This window comes from Phaethon aethereus, assembly GCF_964289735.1.
Source record: "Phaethon aethereus genome assembly, chromosome: Z".
Lineage (NCBI taxonomy): Eukaryota > Metazoa > Chordata > Aves > Phaethontiformes > Phaethontidae > Phaethon > Phaethon aethereus.
The window spans coordinates 58,206,064-58,225,056 of record NC_138577.1 but is presented as its reverse complement, the minus strand read 5'-3'; the positions used below and the strand labels follow the sequence as shown (position 1 = coordinate 58,225,056).

The 18,993-nt window shown below is 41.2% G+C and overlaps 1 protein-coding gene across 1 annotated transcript in view; it reads right to left on the bottom strand.

The window, feature by feature from the left end:
- The window catches only part of PIGG (phosphatidylinositol glycan anchor biosynthesis class G (EMM blood group)), a gene marked incomplete at its 3' end in the record, with an annotated part of 92,318 nt that extends 81,156 nt beyond the window's left edge, over positions 1-11,162 (bottom strand). The window contains exons 1-5 of the mRNA XM_082013634.1: positions 11,055-11,162; positions 9,682-9,891; positions 7,978-8,166; positions 6,314-6,452; positions 3,629-3,841 (exon numbers count right to left, since the gene is read on the bottom strand). Coding sequence (XP_081869760.1) covers positions 3,629-3,841; positions 6,314-6,452; positions 7,978-8,166; positions 9,682-9,891; positions 11,055-11,147 — 844 coding nt within the window. The 5' untranslated portion in view covers positions 11,148-11,162. The remainder of the gene's footprint in view (positions 1-3,628; positions 3,842-6,313; positions 6,453-7,977; positions 8,167-9,681; positions 9,892-11,054) is intronic.
- Positions 11,163-18,993: the final 7,831 nt, after the last annotated feature.

The window sequence follows — 18,993 nt, the reverse complement described above, 5'->3', positions numbered from 1 at the left end:
CCATCCATGCTGAACAGTTCTAGCACCCTCAGCCTCTCCTTGTATGACAGATACTCCAATCCCTTCACCACCTTCATGGCCATTCACCTTCTTGAACTAGGGAACCCAGAATTGGACCCAGGACCCCAGATGTGGTTGCACCACAGCTGAAGAAAGAGCAAGGACTGACCTGCTGATGACCATCCTCCCAATGCAGCCTTGGATGCTGTTGGCGTTCCTTCCACAAGGGTGTACTGCTGGCTGATGTTCAACTTGGTGTCCCCCACAACCCCCAGTCCTCCTCTACCAAGCTGCCTTCCAGCCAGTCAGTACCTGATCTGGTGCATAGGATTATTTCTCCCCCGGTGTAGGATTCGGCATTTCTCTTTGCTGAATCTTAAGAGGTTCCTCTCAGCCCATTTCTCCATCCTGTCAAGATCCCTCTGAATGGCAGCACACCCACGTACTGTATCAACCGCTCCTTCCAGTCTTGTATTGTGTGCAGACTTGCTGAGAGGACACTCTGTCCCACCAGCCCGGTCACTAATGAAGATATGAAACAGTATCAGCCTGTGTCAAACTCTGGTGTTCATCACTAATGACTGGCCTCCAGGCGGATTTTGTGCTGATGATCACAACAGTGTGAGCTCCACAGTTGAGCCACTTTTCAGTCTACCTCACTGTCCAGTTATCTAGCCTGAACTGCAACAGGATGGTTGAAGCACTATACGAGCACCATGGATGGTAAACACAGGGCTTCCTCAAGTTGTCTGAAGGACCTACTAATTCTTCTCAATCAGACTGTTTGTAGCAGATACCCATAACAATATTGGCCATGTTAGCCTGTCCACTAATCCTGACCCAGAATTTCTCAACTGTTTCATCATCTACCCCCAGGCAGAGCTCCATGCACTGCCACTGCTCTCTTACATAAAGGGCAACTATCCCTCCTCACCTTCCCAATTTACAATTACAGAATCATAGAATGGTTCAGGCTGGAAGTGAAGGTACCTTTAAAGATCACCTAGTCCACTGCCGCTGCCACAGGCAGGGACATCTGTCACTAGATCACTATTCGTCACTGGTTTCCACTTGGACATTGAGTCATTGACTGTAACTTTTTGGGCATGGTCATCCTTTCTTATTTCTTATCAGTCAATTTCTTATTCATCTAAGAGTCCATTTGTCAAATCCATATGTCTCTAATACAGCAGCAAAGAATGCTGGGGGAGTCCTTACAGAAGTCAAAGGCCTTACAGAAGTCTAGGTAGATGACATCCACAGCTTTTCTCTTGTCCACTGATGCTGTTACTCTATTGTAGAAGGCCACTAGATTAGTCAGGCACAATTTGCCATTGGTGAAGCAATATTGGCTGTCTCTAACCATGTCCCTGTCTTCCATGTGTTTTGATGTGTCTTCCAGGAGGATCTGTTCCATGATCTTACCAGGCACAGAGGTGAGGCTGACTGGTCAATAGTTCCCAGGGTCCTCCTTCCTATCCTTTATGAAAACTGGCATCCTTCTTTTAGATGAATCTGATTACCGAACATAATTACTTCTTTACAAAATAATCCCTTTCCTATAGGAATCACAACATATATGCATACATGTGTATGTGCCTGTAATGGGATAGGTGGGATGGTATTTATCTTCACTTAGAAGCAACCCAAAAATAAAGGGCCATTAATGCATGCTTTTAAACTACATGCAGCATTAGTCACTGAGTTTGTGACATTTTCTTTAGTATTTCTAGGTCCTGAAGTATCCACATCAATCAAACAACACTAAACAAAGAGCACATTTCTTTTTCCTGCCAATTGTAATCATCCTGCCCAAAGCATTAAGCTACAGCCTTCCACATCTAGGACACTAAGAAAAACAAGACCCTCTAAGAAGTTTACAGCAACAGGGAGAATTCACCTTAACACTCCGCAAAAAAAAGTACTATGACTTGGATCTAGTTCCATGTTACTGAGACTCCCCATTACTGAAAGAAGAGAAGCTCATCATGGATGCTCTCCCCCCCAGCCCCCTTCCAGTAGGGCAGCACCTCTAATAGCAGTTTGCAGTCACAAGCATAAAAAACTCTCACATTTCCATCTGCAGCAATTTTGATTTCATAGAATCACAGAATCGTAGGAGTTGGAAGGGACCTCTGAAGATCATCTGGTCCAACGTGCCTGCCAAGGCAGGGTCACCTAGAGCACATTGCACAGGAAAGCATCCAGTTGGGTTTTTAAGGTCTCCAGAGAAAGAGACTCCACAATCTCTTTGGGCAGCCTGTTCCAGTGCTCTGTCACCCTCACAGTAAAGAAATTTTTCCTCATCTTGAGGTGGAACTTTCTGTGCTGCAGTTTATGCCATTTCTCAGTTTATTTAATTTCTCAGGTAAAAGCTACAATTGGAATTAAGCTGCTCCCAGACAAAAATAAAATGAAAGTGCAGATATAAGCCAGAAGCTGGTAGAAACTTCAGTCTGCTTCACCAGTGCTTGCAGGAATACTATCAGATGGAGCTTTGTGTTGGAATTTTCAGTAACACAGCCATATCCTGAACTCCTGAACTCCACCAACAGGGGAAGTTTCCTCACTTGACACAACTGGGCTAATTGAGGAAATCCACAGAAAAAAAAAACAGAATAGATGGAGCATGAGTCCTGCTATTGACATGTTGCTACCATAAGCAGCATTGTTCTGTTAGACTCCTGGACAGGTTTTAATTATGATTAGAAGCCATGACGTTGAAAGATAATTAATTCTTGACCTACAATGATCATGTTGCTAAACTTCATGTTGTTATCCACTTTAATTAGTCATAGCTGTAACACAGCTCTGCGTTCTTATCCAGTTATTTTAATGATTCAACAGATTATAAATCAAGTGACAAGGACTTCAAGCTTCACAGTCACTTTAAAACAACACCACCTCACATGTCCATGCTAAAATATTCTCCTTCATCTTCTGACTCAGTTTTTTCTTTTTTTCACATAATTATCATATTAACTTGCTTACTTATATTGCAGTTTGTATCATGCTTCCTAACAGAATACTACATTTTGCTAGGTTTGGCTTATTTTTTCCACTTGTTTTTTATTCTTTTCTCCAAATACACACACACACATATATATATATGCACACATATCTGTGTTTTTAATAAGCAACTTTGCGGTTCTCTAGGTTCTCACTCCAAGTAAATTCACACAAGAATGAATTAAAAGATAACTTCACCTAAATTATTTTCCAGCTTTACTTGAAGCATCTTTTTATTTAAACTAGAAAATTCACTCTGTTGTGCTATTCTTCCAGATAGCTCAGGATCAGTGCCCTATGTAGGATACCCCACAAACAGCAGATATGAAACCACTGGGATTTAACTATACTGGCAGTTCTACTTTAATCTTACTCTTTGATCATTATTTCTACTCTTTTGCCTACTAGGAGTAGTACTGGCCATTAAAAAAAACTTTATTCAGAGGCAGTGTGCCAGAGTAGGTTACAGTAAACACTGAACTCAGCATCATTTCTCCGAACACTGCTCTCAACTGAATGGCTAATTTGCAGTGCCATGCTATACTCTTGAACTTGAAGTCCAAACTGTGTTATAAACAATCTTCTTTTGTATATGTAACTTTTTTTTTAGCTGATTTACCTTTTTCATATGCAGGTGTATTCTCTCGCAGCAGTCTGCTAAGCTGGAACCCATTCAAGTGCACAAAACGTAGTTGTTCTCTCATTGTCTTGCCTCCCACAACTGGCAATATAAGGTTCCCAACACTGTTTCTTGAAATTGGTAGACCAAGACCTACTGCCAGTGTGCTAGCTAAATCAGTTTGTTGCACAAGTTCAGGATGGGTTAGAGGACCTAGAATCAAAAAAAAGATGGAAAAATTGAAAAAAAAGAGAGCGCAACAGATTATTTCAATAATAGGCCCATTCTCTTTCTCCAGAGAGAGCTGACATCTTGTTAGGTCTTTTTTCCATTGTTAGTTTTCAGCTATTTCAAGTGACCTACAGAGAGCTGAGCGATTTTGTTCTGCTGTAATAAAACTAAAATGCATTCAATTCTCAGCAAGTATCACTCTTCAATGCTAGCAACTACTGTAAACACAACATGAATGTTATGCAAGTACAAGTAGGAAAAGACATGGTCCAGGAGATCACCATAATACCAACTTGAAGCTTACATCCTAAGAGGGTATAATAACTTTTACATTAGAACAGAAGAAAGGAGAGAAGGCACTACAGTAGACTAACTTAATGCATGAACAAAGAATGAGAATCTAAAATAATGCTGACAGCATTCTGGAAGATTCTCAATATAGTAACAACAGCTCAAGATTTAATTAGAATCAGCTTGCTAGTCAAACAGAATTAGAGGTCAGGTAAAGAATGTTGAGGCCCAAATCCATGGCTCCATGTAGGCAAACCCAGTGATTTTTAATGGGTTCTGTGCAGGATCTCATTACTTTATTGCAATTATCAGGATTAGCCTGCAGTCCCACAGACATCTACATACGTGAATGATTTCACTAATGTAAGTAACCTTTTGTTTAAGATTGTCTTGCCAATTGTTTCTTTGTGTGCTTTACTAGTTATATTACAGTGTTTTTCTATTATGCTTTTACTTTGTTCTCTTTGTAACTCTGGGCACTGAGTGTTTTGATTTATGTGCAGTACAGAAAGAATTATATATACAGTCTTTATTACTCTCAAGGCTCCCTTTAAGAACATTAGAACTTCTCTCATTTCTCATCTAGCTCTGATTAATCCCATACTTGCACGGAATGTCATCTATAATCCCTAAAGCCTCATTGCATGAGTGCCTGTATGTCAGAAGTTTTCAGATTTCATCTTTAAAGGCAAGTTCTTAACTGGTTAAAAAAAGCCAACCATGGGTGACACATCTCTGTAGAAGGTTCCACAAGTAATACTCTGACAGCATACTAAATGCAAAAGCCCACAGTATTACTATTTTGAGGTCTACCAAATTAACAACAGTACATTTTGTTTACAGTAGGATCATAAGGAGCGACTGCTCTTAGAATGTTTCTGCTTTACTAGAATTCCGATTACTGTAAAAATGAGAAGCAAGCTGCTGGATATTTACATGGGAATCATTAGAAATCACAAACTCAATCCCAAAAGACAGGTGAATAGATATATTTCACTGTATTGTAAAAACTGCACATTCTGTTAAAACCTAACAGAAACTAAACCCAATGAACAAGAGATTGCATTTACAGAATCTACACTCATGTGGCCTGGCTGTCAACACATACAGCTGAAATTTATCACGCAAAAACTTACCTGAGAGCTTTGGTCAGCTCTTGACTTTGTTTTGGTTTTATATCTGAAAAGAGTTCAATGACTTCTCAAGCAATGCTTTCTATTGTACCTGGATAACAGCTTTATAAATGACAGACAGATAAATGTACTTTCATTGTGCTGCAGGAACCATCAGCAAGATAAACACAGCAAGGTTCTGCCAACAGGCTTTAAAAGCAAAGATATCAGATGGAAATGAGCAAGAGGAAGAATGAAAGGCAGAGGGAAGTATTATTTTGAAGAAAATATTCACTCCCAGTGCAACTACATTTCACCAATTCACTCAGTCAAGGAATATATTTAAGCAAGACTCCACAAATTAGACTAAAGATTCTCCACCACACCATTCTCTTCTTGCCTCTTACCTTAAGCGACATTATACAAGTAAAAAATGAGCGTCAGAAACAGATAAACTCACATCAATGATTTAAAATTAATTGCCTGGCCAATACAGTAAATACAGCCATGCTCCATTTTCTTTCCTTAACGTTTACCAATCAATAGTCATGTTTTCACTGCTGTCATCTCTCACTCTTTAACAAGAGCAATTCTTCCTCTTCCCTGTTACTCTCAGCATGAGAAATTGGCATTCATTCCTCTATCCTGCCTGTCTGAGACGGAAGAATGGAAGCCAGGGAAATATGCTGGCCAAGAAAGACAAAACTTAAAACTCACTTCAAATGTGATTTTACTTCTAATCCTATCTATTAGCATAATCTTATTATTAATCAGTATCCCAGGATCCTGACAACAGCTTTCAACACTCAAGCAGGACAGTGCTGCAAAAGGTTATCATCTGAGAAATACACAATTCTCTCACTGGTTACAAAGCTTAAGTCATAGTTTCACCATGACACAGATGCAAACTCTGGCTAAAACCAGAGTTTTGGCTCACACAGCCAGATATCTGTAGAACAAACCAAAGCATTTTTCAGGAAGAATTCTCTAGCTAATATAAATTAGAAATAGCAATGTGTTCTAAAAAAGGTCAAGCTTCTTTGGTCCTTACCACTTCTCTTTTCAAAAGCGGAGCTGATAAACAGCAATGGTGTGTGCACTTCTCCTTCTGAAGAACCACCATGACTACCTGTTTCAGACATCCCATGATCCCCACAAACAACTAGCAAATTGGGCAAAGAAGCTTCTTCCTGCAAGTCACAGAAATAAATTTAAGTTACTGTACAAACACAATGTGTATGTATAATGCTTCACTATCTTTACCTTTTTCACCCATGGATACTTCTCAAAATAAATTCCAATTTTTAAAATAGTTCACAACACCTGAGGCCGATGACAAGAGATGTCTGGAACGAAGTGTTATGCAATAATATTAAATTTTAACAGTTAAGGCACACATATATATCTAACATGCTTGTCAGTATGTTAGAAAAAACACAAAAAAGCTTTAAAAAAAAAAAACACAACCCTCACAGAGTCACAGGAAACTGACTGAAGGATTAAATAAAGGTCACCATACTGTGGGAAGAAAATCAGCAGTCCAGGAGCAGAAGCATTAACAAAGAAGTATTCCTGCCTCCATTTCTTCAGCTTAATTGAGTTTTATATAATATAAATGCTAAATTATTCATATTGTAAATATTAACATAATAGAAATTTAATATAAAAATATGATCCTATTTCTAATAGTCTCTAGTCTCTCAAGTGCTTTTGGGGTAGAAATCTGACATGACTGATGTCAAATGGTGTTTATTTTTCTGAAGAAAGAGAAACAGAAATGCAAGGGAGGCCTGTCCAACAATTTTAGGCTAACATATCAAAGACGGCAGAAAACAAATATTGTCATTCCATTACAAAGCAGCTTTTTGTCATTTCTAGTTATTACCAGTACCTGTTGTATCCAAAAGTAAAGTGCTTTTAATATTTCTGTATTCTAAAACAGAGATAAAGGCTTGCATATAGTTGGCAAAAGCAAAACATACTAACAAACTGTGGTAAAACCACTGCAACGTTTATGAGATTATAACTTCCACAAGCAGGACTCAACCTCTTTTTTCATACAATAGTATCCATTTGTTTAAAAATACTATTAAATTTTACAAGCAGCTATTGTGAATTGCAGTTGCCAAAAACAAACACAAAAAAAGCTTCAGGCCACTTGGAATTTCAATATCCAGACTACTTAAGTAAGTGACATTCTAAATTTCCAAATCTAAAAAAACAGATTCAGATTTGGTAATTATGTGCTACACTTAGCATAAGAAAAATGCTGCTTACAATCAACATTTCCATTTGAATCTCTTCAATATCTTAAGAATTAGGTATGCCTTCACAACTGTAGAAATCAGAGCCACTTAGCTATATGTGCCTATTATTCTTTCTGCTGGATTTCATTACTAGATAGCACACCAACCACCATTTTAATTCACGAGTGATAAGAGAATTTTGACATGGATTCCTCTCCTCTTCCCACCAAGGGGGAGTTATTTGCCACAGCTGTTCAGAAGAGACTGTTAACAGATGTTACTAAGGTCAGCCAGTAAACCCTTAAACATGCTATACTATACTGTTAATTGGGCAACAGCCAGGGAATGAAAAGAACAGAATAATACCCACATTGGTCTAGGAATAAACAAGCCACCACCCACAAACAAGCAAGCATTTTTACATCAGTCCACAACTAACAGACATTGATCCAAGAAGGAGCTGTATTACCTTTGAAAGAAGAGAAATATGAATCTTCTTCAGGATGTTATCCATTTCACGAAGTTTTGGTCCCACTAATGGGCTGTTTGGCCCAGTCATATGTCCAATATGGTCCAATCCCAGGTAATGTAATATTAGGAGATCCCAGTCTTCTCTCTTTAGCACTCTATCCAAATGCCTGGTAACATTATCATCCACCTCAGAAATAACAGGAAAACAATTAAAAGGTTAAAAAAATTTCCCTCTTGTAAAAAGCATAGAAAAATTAGATTGCACTACCCATGAAAATCCCATGAAAATTCTGTAGAAGCTGATGAGAATTACAGTCACTCACAAAGTTAACAAGAAGGAAAAAAAAAGAAAAAAAAAATCAGATTGATTAGTTCAATGACATACAGTCAAAAAAATCTGTCTTGCAAAACAGATGTTTCACCCCATTTCATTCTTTTTTGTTTATGACCACACCATGTTACATACAAACAGAGAAGATGGGTTGTCATGCTTCCACAGATACTTTTAAAAACTGTTTCAAGAAATTTTCAGTCACTTTCATCCTTCACACTTTCGATTTATCACTTCACAAGAAGCAGGTACAGGGAAAAGCCGCTCTCCGGTTGGAAAGCACAGGGGAAAAAAAACCACTCCTGCTGCTTCAACTCAATTTTTGCTACTGTGCAAACAGAATAAGATTCTACTTGCTGTGAGAAAAAGAACTGACAACACAGCAAGAAAGCCAAATCATGTGAAAAGTGCTATTTGGGGCCTAGCTAACATGTTCTCCTGCTTAGGTTGACAACTTATTTTTAGTTGTATATGTTTCTCCCTGGGTATTAAAAATCCTTACAAAATTTCACCACTATGGTGACACTGGATATAACTATCTAAAAGACTATAAAAAGCTTTCTGCTTAATGGACTATATTCAGAAAGCATAAAGACCGCATAAAGAGCTTGAGATCCATATAATTGCAGATCCAGCAACATGCTTTTTCCATTTTTCCACTCCATGTTGATGCTTCTGCATTAGAGTAAACAATTAAAGTGTATTCCAATCCACGTTAGACCTATCTAACTTCCTTAAACATGATAATAAAATACTTACAACAGTAGCAGCAGGTCAATAGCCTGAGATTTACAAGTCATAAAGGTTCAAAATGTGAACTAAAATTGCCAAACCATTCACTCTTTTAGTGTTCCCAGAATAAGAATTTTCACAATTTTTTTCATTTTCTTTCTATGCTCCCTCTTTGATAACATACTGAAGCACTACTTATATTCCAGTTAGAAAAGCGATACAATACTATAGAAAGTATGCCTCTAAGAGACCAAGATTTTATACTAATGGGCCTTTTAAAGATGGCATATACTAATACAAATGTGATAGCAAACTGGAAACGCAGATAGTGGCATGTTTAAACAAAGCAAGTGGTCTAACTTCCTACCACAAGTTTTGTGAGAATATCTTACATTTAGGAAAGTTATACAGTAATACTCTGTTACCGTATCATCCAAACAATTCCCACAGCATATAGATGAGGGACTGAAATGCTTAGGTTCACGTTGCCAACACTGAAAACACATATAAACCCAATTTCTGTTTAACTGCCAGGTTTATATTTCAGAGCAAGGATAGTTTTTCTCATTCATTCTTAGAAGTTGCCACTATGTGTCTGCACTCACATTATTTAGCTTAGGTTTATATAAAGCCTCTTACCTCTGTGAAGTCTGACACAAAAAAGGATGTTGTTCCATCATATTCCACGAAATGCTTTGGAAACAATTTAACCCAAGTATCATCACCATAAAAAATTATTCTTTTCCCAGCTGCTTTTGCCTGCCATATCAGATTGTCATCCAACAGAGATGGAGAATTGAGGTTCACAATAACATCAATGAAACCAGGTATACTACCCGTCATCAAAGCCTAACATAAAACAGGGAAAGAGTTATATTAACAGAAACCAAAAAGTTTCCAGTACTCAGAAGACAACGTTAGTGTAAGTGGAAGCAATGAAGCAGAGGGCAGAGAAATTATACTTTCAATAAAGAAACATAATAAAGTAAAAGAACACATGAGCTTCCATGCCATATCCCATCACCTGCCACAAAACAGTGCCAGCTGATGTTAGAGGTAGTAACTGCTTTACAGAAAGGTAAAAATAATATTTTCTTAATTAGAGGACAGCAAAATGACTTTGTATGCTAGTTGAAATTAGCTTAATTTACTGGTCATTAAATCGCCAAAAAGACAGTTTAGAAGGCCTAAGTGACTTAACACAACTACAATGGCAGTACATTCAAAATAATAGTTAAGAATCTTCTGGAAAATGCAATGAAGTCCACCTATCAAGAGTAACCAGACTGTCTCCTCCTCACTCTCTCACTGGCCTTGTAGCTGACCTACCAAAGCTCACTCCCTCAGCTTCTTCAATGAAAGACACGTCACCCAGATCCATCACTGAGAAGCCTGGATAATAAAGTATTTTGATGGCACAATGACAATTCATCTTCTAGTTACCTGGAACTTGGCACAATTTTCTTTAAGGTCTGCAAAAACATCCCTATGGCAAAATAAATTTACACTAAACTGGATTTCCTATCAGAAGTTACAAGAACACAGAGAAATATCAACAAAAAAGTTCTTGCCTAGAAGATAGTTGGAAAACTTGACAACTGAGAGGCTACTGCCTCCCCGTGATTACAAATGAAAAGATTATGTCAATCACTTAAGCTGTACCAGGGCCTTAACTGCCCTTAACTGATTCTCACAGAAATTCCCACCACAAAGCTACCAAATAAAGGAACAAAACAAAGCAAAGTGACTTAAGTGGCAGCTGCCACCTCTTCCTCTTACTCAGCCTCTCTACTTTCCTTCAATACCTGACCTGACCTTTCCTGCAGAAAGCACCACTGGGTCACGGCAAATCAGGACTCTATCACATGCACTACTACAGCAAACCGAGTTTCAGCCACAAATTGCAATAAAACAGCAAACCTGCCCTTTACACCAACTCTGAGCATATGAAACAACCCAGCCTTTAAAACTTTCTCGAATGAAAAAACCCTAACTGGAAAAAAGCCACTTACCTTAATTCGAGGCATAGTCACAGTGGGTGGCTTCGCTTCAGCAATGAAACTGTAGGATGTCCCTTTTTCAACAACTTGTGTAGTATATGGCATGAACTGTTTACCTTTGGATCCAAACACAAAGTCATCTCTCAAAGCATCGATCAGCACAATGACAACTTTTTTGAAAAGTGGCGGTGGAATTTTGGTCCAGTTAGAAACCGCTCCTGAAGAACAAAATAAGGGTATATAAATCACCAGCAGATTTTACCAACGGTTAGACAGAAGTTAAAGGACAACTTCACCACAGAAATGAGTGTTACCAACTTCTTTGTTGACTTTACGTTCAGAAGTGAGAAGTTACAAGCAATAGCAAACATGAGAATTAATCAGAGCAAGCTGAGTTTTCAGGCCATCCAGCACAGGAATGGCACAACAACAACAAAAAATCCAGCATCCAGGAAGGAAAACAAAATGTGAATGGAATGTACAACATGAAATTAGGAGAACTAAGGAAAAGCTACAAAATGGAGAATGTTCAAAGGAATAAGAAGGCATAGCTTCTATCTTCTCTCTGGTTAATTTAGTAAAGCTGAACTACGTATCTCTGACAGACAACTTTTGTTAGAAAAAAGATGCAGCATCCAGCTGCGCTAATACCCAGTTTTGCACATCAGAACATATCTCAAGCAATGCCTCTCAATCAAATCCCACCATAAGAGAGGAAAATGACAAAGAAAGAGACAGTTTCACTGCAGTTTGAAGGGAAAATATTTGTACACACTTGCGACTTTCCAGGTAGAAAACTGTATGCCAAGATAGTTCGGTGATGGCAGCTGCGGGGCCAAAATCCAATTCCAGAATCCCCTGAACATGCTACATGGGCAAAATGCTGCTGTGCATCAGGTAGCGGGCAGTGTCATGCCTTCAAGTCCACCTCTTTCTCTTGTATGGACTTAATGCTGGCCACAGCAACTCTTCATTTGCATTGAGCTTGGTCCACACAGTGACATTTAACTTTTACAGCAGCAGTTTTTGGCCCAATCTCTATGGGTCCCATACCTCTTCCTGTAAAAAACACAGGAGGACAAAATGGAAGTAGAATGGATCCTACCCACAAATCTCTACTTGGACAACATTGTGGTGAATCAACTTCTCAGTACACACATTATATAAAGCTATGTTTTTTACACTCCTTTGGAGTAAACCAGTTTCTGAATTCATAGATAATGTTGTGTCTAACAACAGAACCTCAAAAAACAACCTCAGAAACTGTATTTTTGGGTACATAGTTTCATTGAAGTTTGAAAGGAAAAGATGTGTGCACATTTTGAAAAGCATCAATAAATTGACATTCACAGACTTCTTACTACTAGCGATTTTCCCAGATAAGGAAATTGGGGGAGGGGGCAGAGCAGGAGGAAAAAGGAAATCTCAACAACAACAAAATGCTAGCTGCCAGCAATCATGATTAAAATGATAATGTTGTTTTTCCACGACTTGAATTATCAACTTAGCTAGCATGCTTTGGCTCTCAATGAAAAACAAGAAGACACAACTGGATGTACTGTTGTTAGTTAAATCTTTCTCACAATTGTCTCCTATCCTCTTACTTAGGGAAACAAAACTTGCTGGACACCAAAAATGTTCAGATCACAAACACATACACCCTACTCACAACTCCATCCTGTATGTCAAAGTATTGAGAAGTGCAAAGGAATTAGGAGTTGATTACAAGCCACCTCAAAATACTTACTGTAAGATACCAAGAGCTGCACAATGTGTTGCTTTAGCTATGTGGCATGCTTGTTTATCCATACTATGGCTATTTAGGAAACAGTTACTTTAAACAAAGCTAAAATTCTGTAAGCAGTGAACAAAACCACAGATTCTACCAAAAAATCACCACAATGATGTGCTGCAAGGATTCTCTATTATACAAGCAGCTACACAATTTTATCAGTCGGCAGGCAAGACGGCATGGATTCAATGTCAGTCAGGGCTCACAAAGTGAAACATTCAGGAAGCAAAGAAGCACTGAAGAAATACTCTTTTCTGAACAGATCTAAGGTAGGCTGAAAGCCTTCTATATCATGGTTTAGTAAGCAATCCCCTGCCTTTACAGCTTATCATCCAGACCAAGAGATCACTCTGTTGTAACCCAAGAACTACAGAAAAGAAGTGTTCTTCCACTGTCACTCCATTTTTGCCTACCTGTGCCTAGAATTACTAGAACATGCCTAAATTTAAACTGTTTGTAGCCTGTGGTACACATTTATACTTGTCAACTCAAACCAGTCTTTCCAAAACCCAATTGTCTGACACTTCCCTCTCACACAGAGTCTCACTCCGTGTTAGTTTCCTGCTAATAAACACACATGAATGCAACATTTCACTCGCAGCAGCCTATCAAACATCTCTGACAGTCTTGTTAATCTCCAGCTAAAAAGCAACCTGCCATTTGGCAGCATCCACTCAGGTCTGTTACCAGATTAGACTCTTTCAGTGTTCCTGCTTAACTGATATCAGCACAACCTTTTCTTCCTTCCACTGTTTCTTGCAATTTAAGTGAGCCTGGCCCAACATACATAATGTCATATACTTTAGAAGAATTAGCAATAACAAGCAGCTAAAGACGCAGTTTGGCAGTTACAGTTCTGTTCCACCAAGTTAACTACAAGTAAATGTTCCCAAGCAAGAGCTCTGTACAAGTACAGTACTACTCAATTCAGCTGTCTACTGAACCTGAAGTTTCACCCTGCAAGCTTCAAACACTAGTGAAGAACGCTCCACCAAGTACATGTTCCTCTTCTTCATACTGTTTTAATACAACTTGTGACTGGACATATAGGACAGCTATGTATCAGCACATCCTCTACCAATTCTTCATCAAAAAGATGCTTGAAAACTTTGGTTTCAAAATTTCAGCTAAGGAATACAGCAGGATCTGTAGAGACCATGATTCAGAACAGCAATATTGTGCATTTTGCAATCTGACCAGACTGCAAAGGAAACCTGAATTACTACAGTTGCTTTCCTCACTACTGAAGTGTTAAAGTCCCACTAAAGTGGCACTAAGACACTCACGCTTCACAGAAACATTGATTCTCAAGCACAACACAACCAGAAAGTTAACAGAGCAAGCATATGAAGCATTATAACTGAAATGGTATCATTTACTGCAAACAACTTTGCATTAAAGAGTATGGGTATGATGGCTACATCAGAGATAGGGGAATAAAATGACAGAAAAGCACACCGTCCAAAAATGTGACAGCTGATGCTTAAGGATTTTTGCATCTGTGAGTAGATACTGCTGGCAGTGACTGATAACTATGGGCAAAATCAGTTAAGTTCTAAACTATTTCAGAAACGGGTCTCCAAACACGATGGTGCTGCAGAAAGCTCTTCTGCGGCACCGAGGGGCCTCCTGGCACAGGCTCGCACCGGCTACTCCTGCCTCTGCAACCTCACAACCCAAGAGACCCAACACAAACCGACGGCGGCAGACGCAACGGTGAGCGGCAAGACACCCAGCCCCGCCGGCGCTCCGCCGCCCTGCCTCCAAGCCCGCCGGGCGCTGTCCGAAGAGCTGGGCAGAGCCGGGGCCAGCAAGGCCGGGCCAGGGAGGCGGCTTACCGCAGCAACCGCTGCCCGGGGCTGCGGGCTGGGGAGGGTGGGGGGCGGCTGCCCTGGTGACTAGGAGCCGCCCGTGCTGGGCTGCGGGGGAGGAGAGCTGCCTCGGCTACCGGGGGAGGGAGGAGCGGACTGCTCCGGTTACCTGAGCCGGGCGGGGCCGGTTCGGCGGGAGGGTCCCCGCGGGCCTCTCTGCGGGGCAGGGACCTGACGGGCACCGGGAAGAAGCCGCGGAGGAACAGCGCGACCCCCAGGGCCTGCACCAGGAGACAGAAGGAGGCGAAGACACCCGAGCGCAACCGCATCCTCGCCCGCCGGCACCAAGTTCCACCGGGCCCCGCTCCTCCGGCTCCCCGGGGCGGCACCCGCGGCGCTCCGCCCTTCCACCTCTCCCCGCCCCTGCCCCTGCCGCCGACCAACCAGCGACCAATGTACCTTGATCACTGAGCCCTACTATTGGCTAGTGGCCAGCCAACCTCTCCGCGAGAGGTGTGACCCCGATGCGGAAATAGACCTCGGCACTCGCACCAATGAGAGGCCAGCATGGGGGTAGGGTGGCCAAGCTTCCCAGCAGCCCTTGCTCTCCCGCGGGTCTCGCGTAGCCGGGATTTGAGCCCCGCGTACGCCGCTGGTGGGGGAGCCCGTGGAGCGGGTGGCGAAGGACCGTAGCGTTAAGGGTTGGCGAGTCTGGTGCTCGAAGGGCCCTGGGACGCGAGCTGTCCTGCGCTGTCCTGCAGCCTTCTGCGGCCGTGCAATAGCGGGGTGAGGCTGTCCTTCTTCAGAGCTGTGATGCTTAAGGCACAGGAAAACGCCGAGGTGTCAGGGCCTCAGCTTTCCCAATTGTAACTTGTGCTGCGGCCACTTGCTTGTGTAGCCTGTGCTGCGAGCTGATGTTAGCTCCAGAAACTAGCAGTGCTGTGAGCTGCTTCCTCTAAAACACAGCTTTGAAGCCTGGCACAGGTTTGGAGCCTAAGCTGTGATGACAGATTTTATGTAAAGTTGCAACAAGGGGTGCATGGCAGGTGAGGAAGGAAATTGAAGTTGGTGACTGTGGCAGGTGTTTGGCAAGCAAAATGGTCTGCATCCCACCCCCATTTTTTTTAATGAATAGCAGTGACCTTTTAACCTTTCCATTGGAAAGGAAGCAGACTAGCAGGTGAGTCAGGGCAGATGGAAGAGAAGAACTAAGTTTTTGAAAGGCTGTAATTTAAAAGACGTTCTGCAAAGTGAAGCAGAGTTGGTACTGGTCTTGCTTTGCACATTGGTACAGGAAGATAGCCTCAAAACTCAAAATTCCATTCCCCAAGCAAAACTGCTGCTCATCTCTACTGAAGCAGTTTCTGTATGTCCCACCTCTTTGCTAGAAAGATTTATGGTTTTTTGCAGCATACATAATAACCCTTAGCTTTACTTGTGAGCAGCACCTTTTCCGTTATCTGACAAGTACAGTGCTTCACCAGCCACAGAGTGCCTGTCTGGCAGTCTCCCTCACAGGCTTAGCTCATCATGGTCTGTTACCAGACAAAGGTGCACTGCAACAGCTTGATGCCAGTGTGGCACCTCACCTGTTTACATCCATCATCCCATAGCTATGTATATGTTGATGGAACTCTACAAGCGCCATGCAACTGGGCTCCAGAGCAGTTTTCCTGCTGGCCATTTCCAAAAGTAAGATCTGTTTTGTGTAAAGGCAGGCCAAATGCATCACACCATGCTTTTAAGAGTGTTTTCCCACTTAGGTTGGTCAGTTTGTGTTTTTGCTGTCCAGCTGTCTATACTGGGCTTTGCAACAGCAGTTAGTAGGCAAAGCTGCCTTGATGCGAAAGGCCTGTGTGAGTGGGTTCAGGATAAAAGCTTGTATAACTTCATATCCCTCCAAGTCTTTCCTAGGGCCTCCAAGTACAGCAAAGAAATCAAGGAACTCATGTCCTGTGGGTTCATAGAAATCAAGGAACTCGTGTCCTGTGGGTTCATGTTGCCCATGTGGCAGATTGGGTAACACATCCCTGAGCACCATGCTACGTTTAGGCCATGTAGTACGTGCTTTTTTCTGGTCCCTCTTACCACCTCATGCTTCTACTCAGACTGCTTCTAACATTTCCATTTCCTAAGAAGATGCAAAGCCCTTATGTTAAAAATAAATTGCATTTTTGTAGATACAATTCGGTTGTTTCTTTCCAGAAGCATGGCTTTCAAGGCCTGTGAAAGTTAGTCTTCAGTAATTAACTGCAGCTGACTATGAACAGTGCAACGACATTCAGAGAGAACATGCAAGGCTTCTAGATCAGTAGGAAAGGGCAAAAGGAAATTTCTGGCTTTTACTGCAGGCCATTGTGTGTGTTCTTCAAGCTCTAACATATCTTTAGGTAACGTGCCTTAAGGTTACATTATTTGTATGTCCAGAAAAGCTGTGTTTGATACTTTTTATGGGCATATTCTGATTTCCTTTAAACCTGGATCTAGTGAGTGAGATTCTCCAAGCAGAAAGTAAGAAAGGTTAACTCCACTAACAAACACAAAGTGCCCTAGTGCAAGTGCTGTTTATAAATCACAAAACAGTAACTAAGAAATACCTGGCTTATTTTTATTTCCTAGGAAAATATTACAGCACTTTCGCTTTCAGGGGTAAGCTGGAAATTCCCCAAACGCTGCATTTTTTTGCATGATTCACACCTTCAAATTCCCAAATAAGATCAATTTCTGTGTTCAGGCAAAAGAACAACTCCACAGACATAAATACACTAGTTGGCATGTGGTTCACTCCCCAGGACCTGTCTCTGGGCATTTACTGAGTAGCATCACCATTTCACCCCCACCACCATTTGGCAAGTTCTTCTAGCAACGTGCTTACAAGTTCATTATTATTGCACTTAACTGCAGGCATCAAATATTGAGGAAAAAGTCTGAGTGCTGCACAAGACTTTAGATCTGACTGAGTAATTGTCTATGAGTCTACAAGGATATTGTAGCATAATATACTCACAATCACTGCTGTGCATTTCTGTGGCCATTTTACAAGTTTTTGGGTGTAACCTCTTCTGTTGTGCATAACAGATTTATGCCCTGTGAGAATTGGTAATTTCATGAGAGTTTGGAGGAAATGTTTATGTGCTCCCAGGTTTGTAAGCACACAACCAGAGTTGTGTGCACCAATTTATGCCAAAAGATGCCGACTAACTTAAATAGCCTTTAGAAGGTTAAACATTTGTGTCAGAGCGTCAGGAAAGGTTGTGCAGTAAAGCACAATTCATGCCAGTCAGAAGGCTGTCATTCCATCAGAGCCAGCAAGCATTTTGGAGCACAGTGCAACTCATCCACCTGGGAGATGAATCTGCATCTTTCTCTGCAGGAGCAGCAAGTTGCTACTGCTGCTGTTGTGAAGAGCCACGCAAGCAAACTTACCTCTCTGTGTCTTGAGGAAGAAGAAGGAGTTTAAGGCTCTGTGCTGAGCCCTCACTGGAGGCATTGCCCCAAACCTGCTGAGAAATCAGCAGACAGAAAGCCAACCAAGCCTTGTCTTCACCTGGCCTACCACTGCTTCCACTAAACCAGTAGGAACACATTTTGGTGATGCTCTTTGCAACCAACACTTAAAGCAGCCAGGTGATGTTGTTAACCTCTCTGGCATCCCTCATAGCTTTCTGATGCCTCTTTTCTTTTCCCGATTTCTCTCCCCCATCTCGCTGAAGTGGGGGAGTGAGCAAGCAGCTGTGTGGTTCCTAGTTGACAGCTGGGGCTAAACCACAACAGTTCTTTTTGCCACCCAACGTGTGGCACGTAAAGGCTTTCTATTAGGGCAACAATTAAAAAGCAGATTAAACAAAAAGTTGTCTTATTCCTTCAGGAATAAGCATACCATGGCGGAGGAGCATGCCACCTTCCAACAGTCTCTGTGTCCTCTGCCAGCACTTAATGAAACACTGCACATGTTAGTACCCAGCACATCCACTTCTCCAACTTCTTTTCTCCTGATTCTTTAACTTCTTATGTTCCACATTTTGACTGGGAAAAAAGGCCAAATCTTCCCCTCTTTTCTAGTTTCAAATAAAGCCAAAATGCAGCCAGTTTCCTCAGGTTTTTTTTCTTCTTTCCCGTTCTCTTACTTAACCTTATTTTGACTGATTCCCTTGTAGGATTGCTCTCAGGTCTCTTTATCTGCTGTTAAGCTAATAATTTCTGGGGATCTGCAGCTTACCACCTTGATCTTTAAACTGCCTCAGGTATTCTCCCTCTCTGGTCCTAATTTGACAGGATTTCATATGTGAGTGTGTGTCTGTGTATGTTTATGTGAAACCTGCAAATTTCTTCTGAACTTGACAAGGTT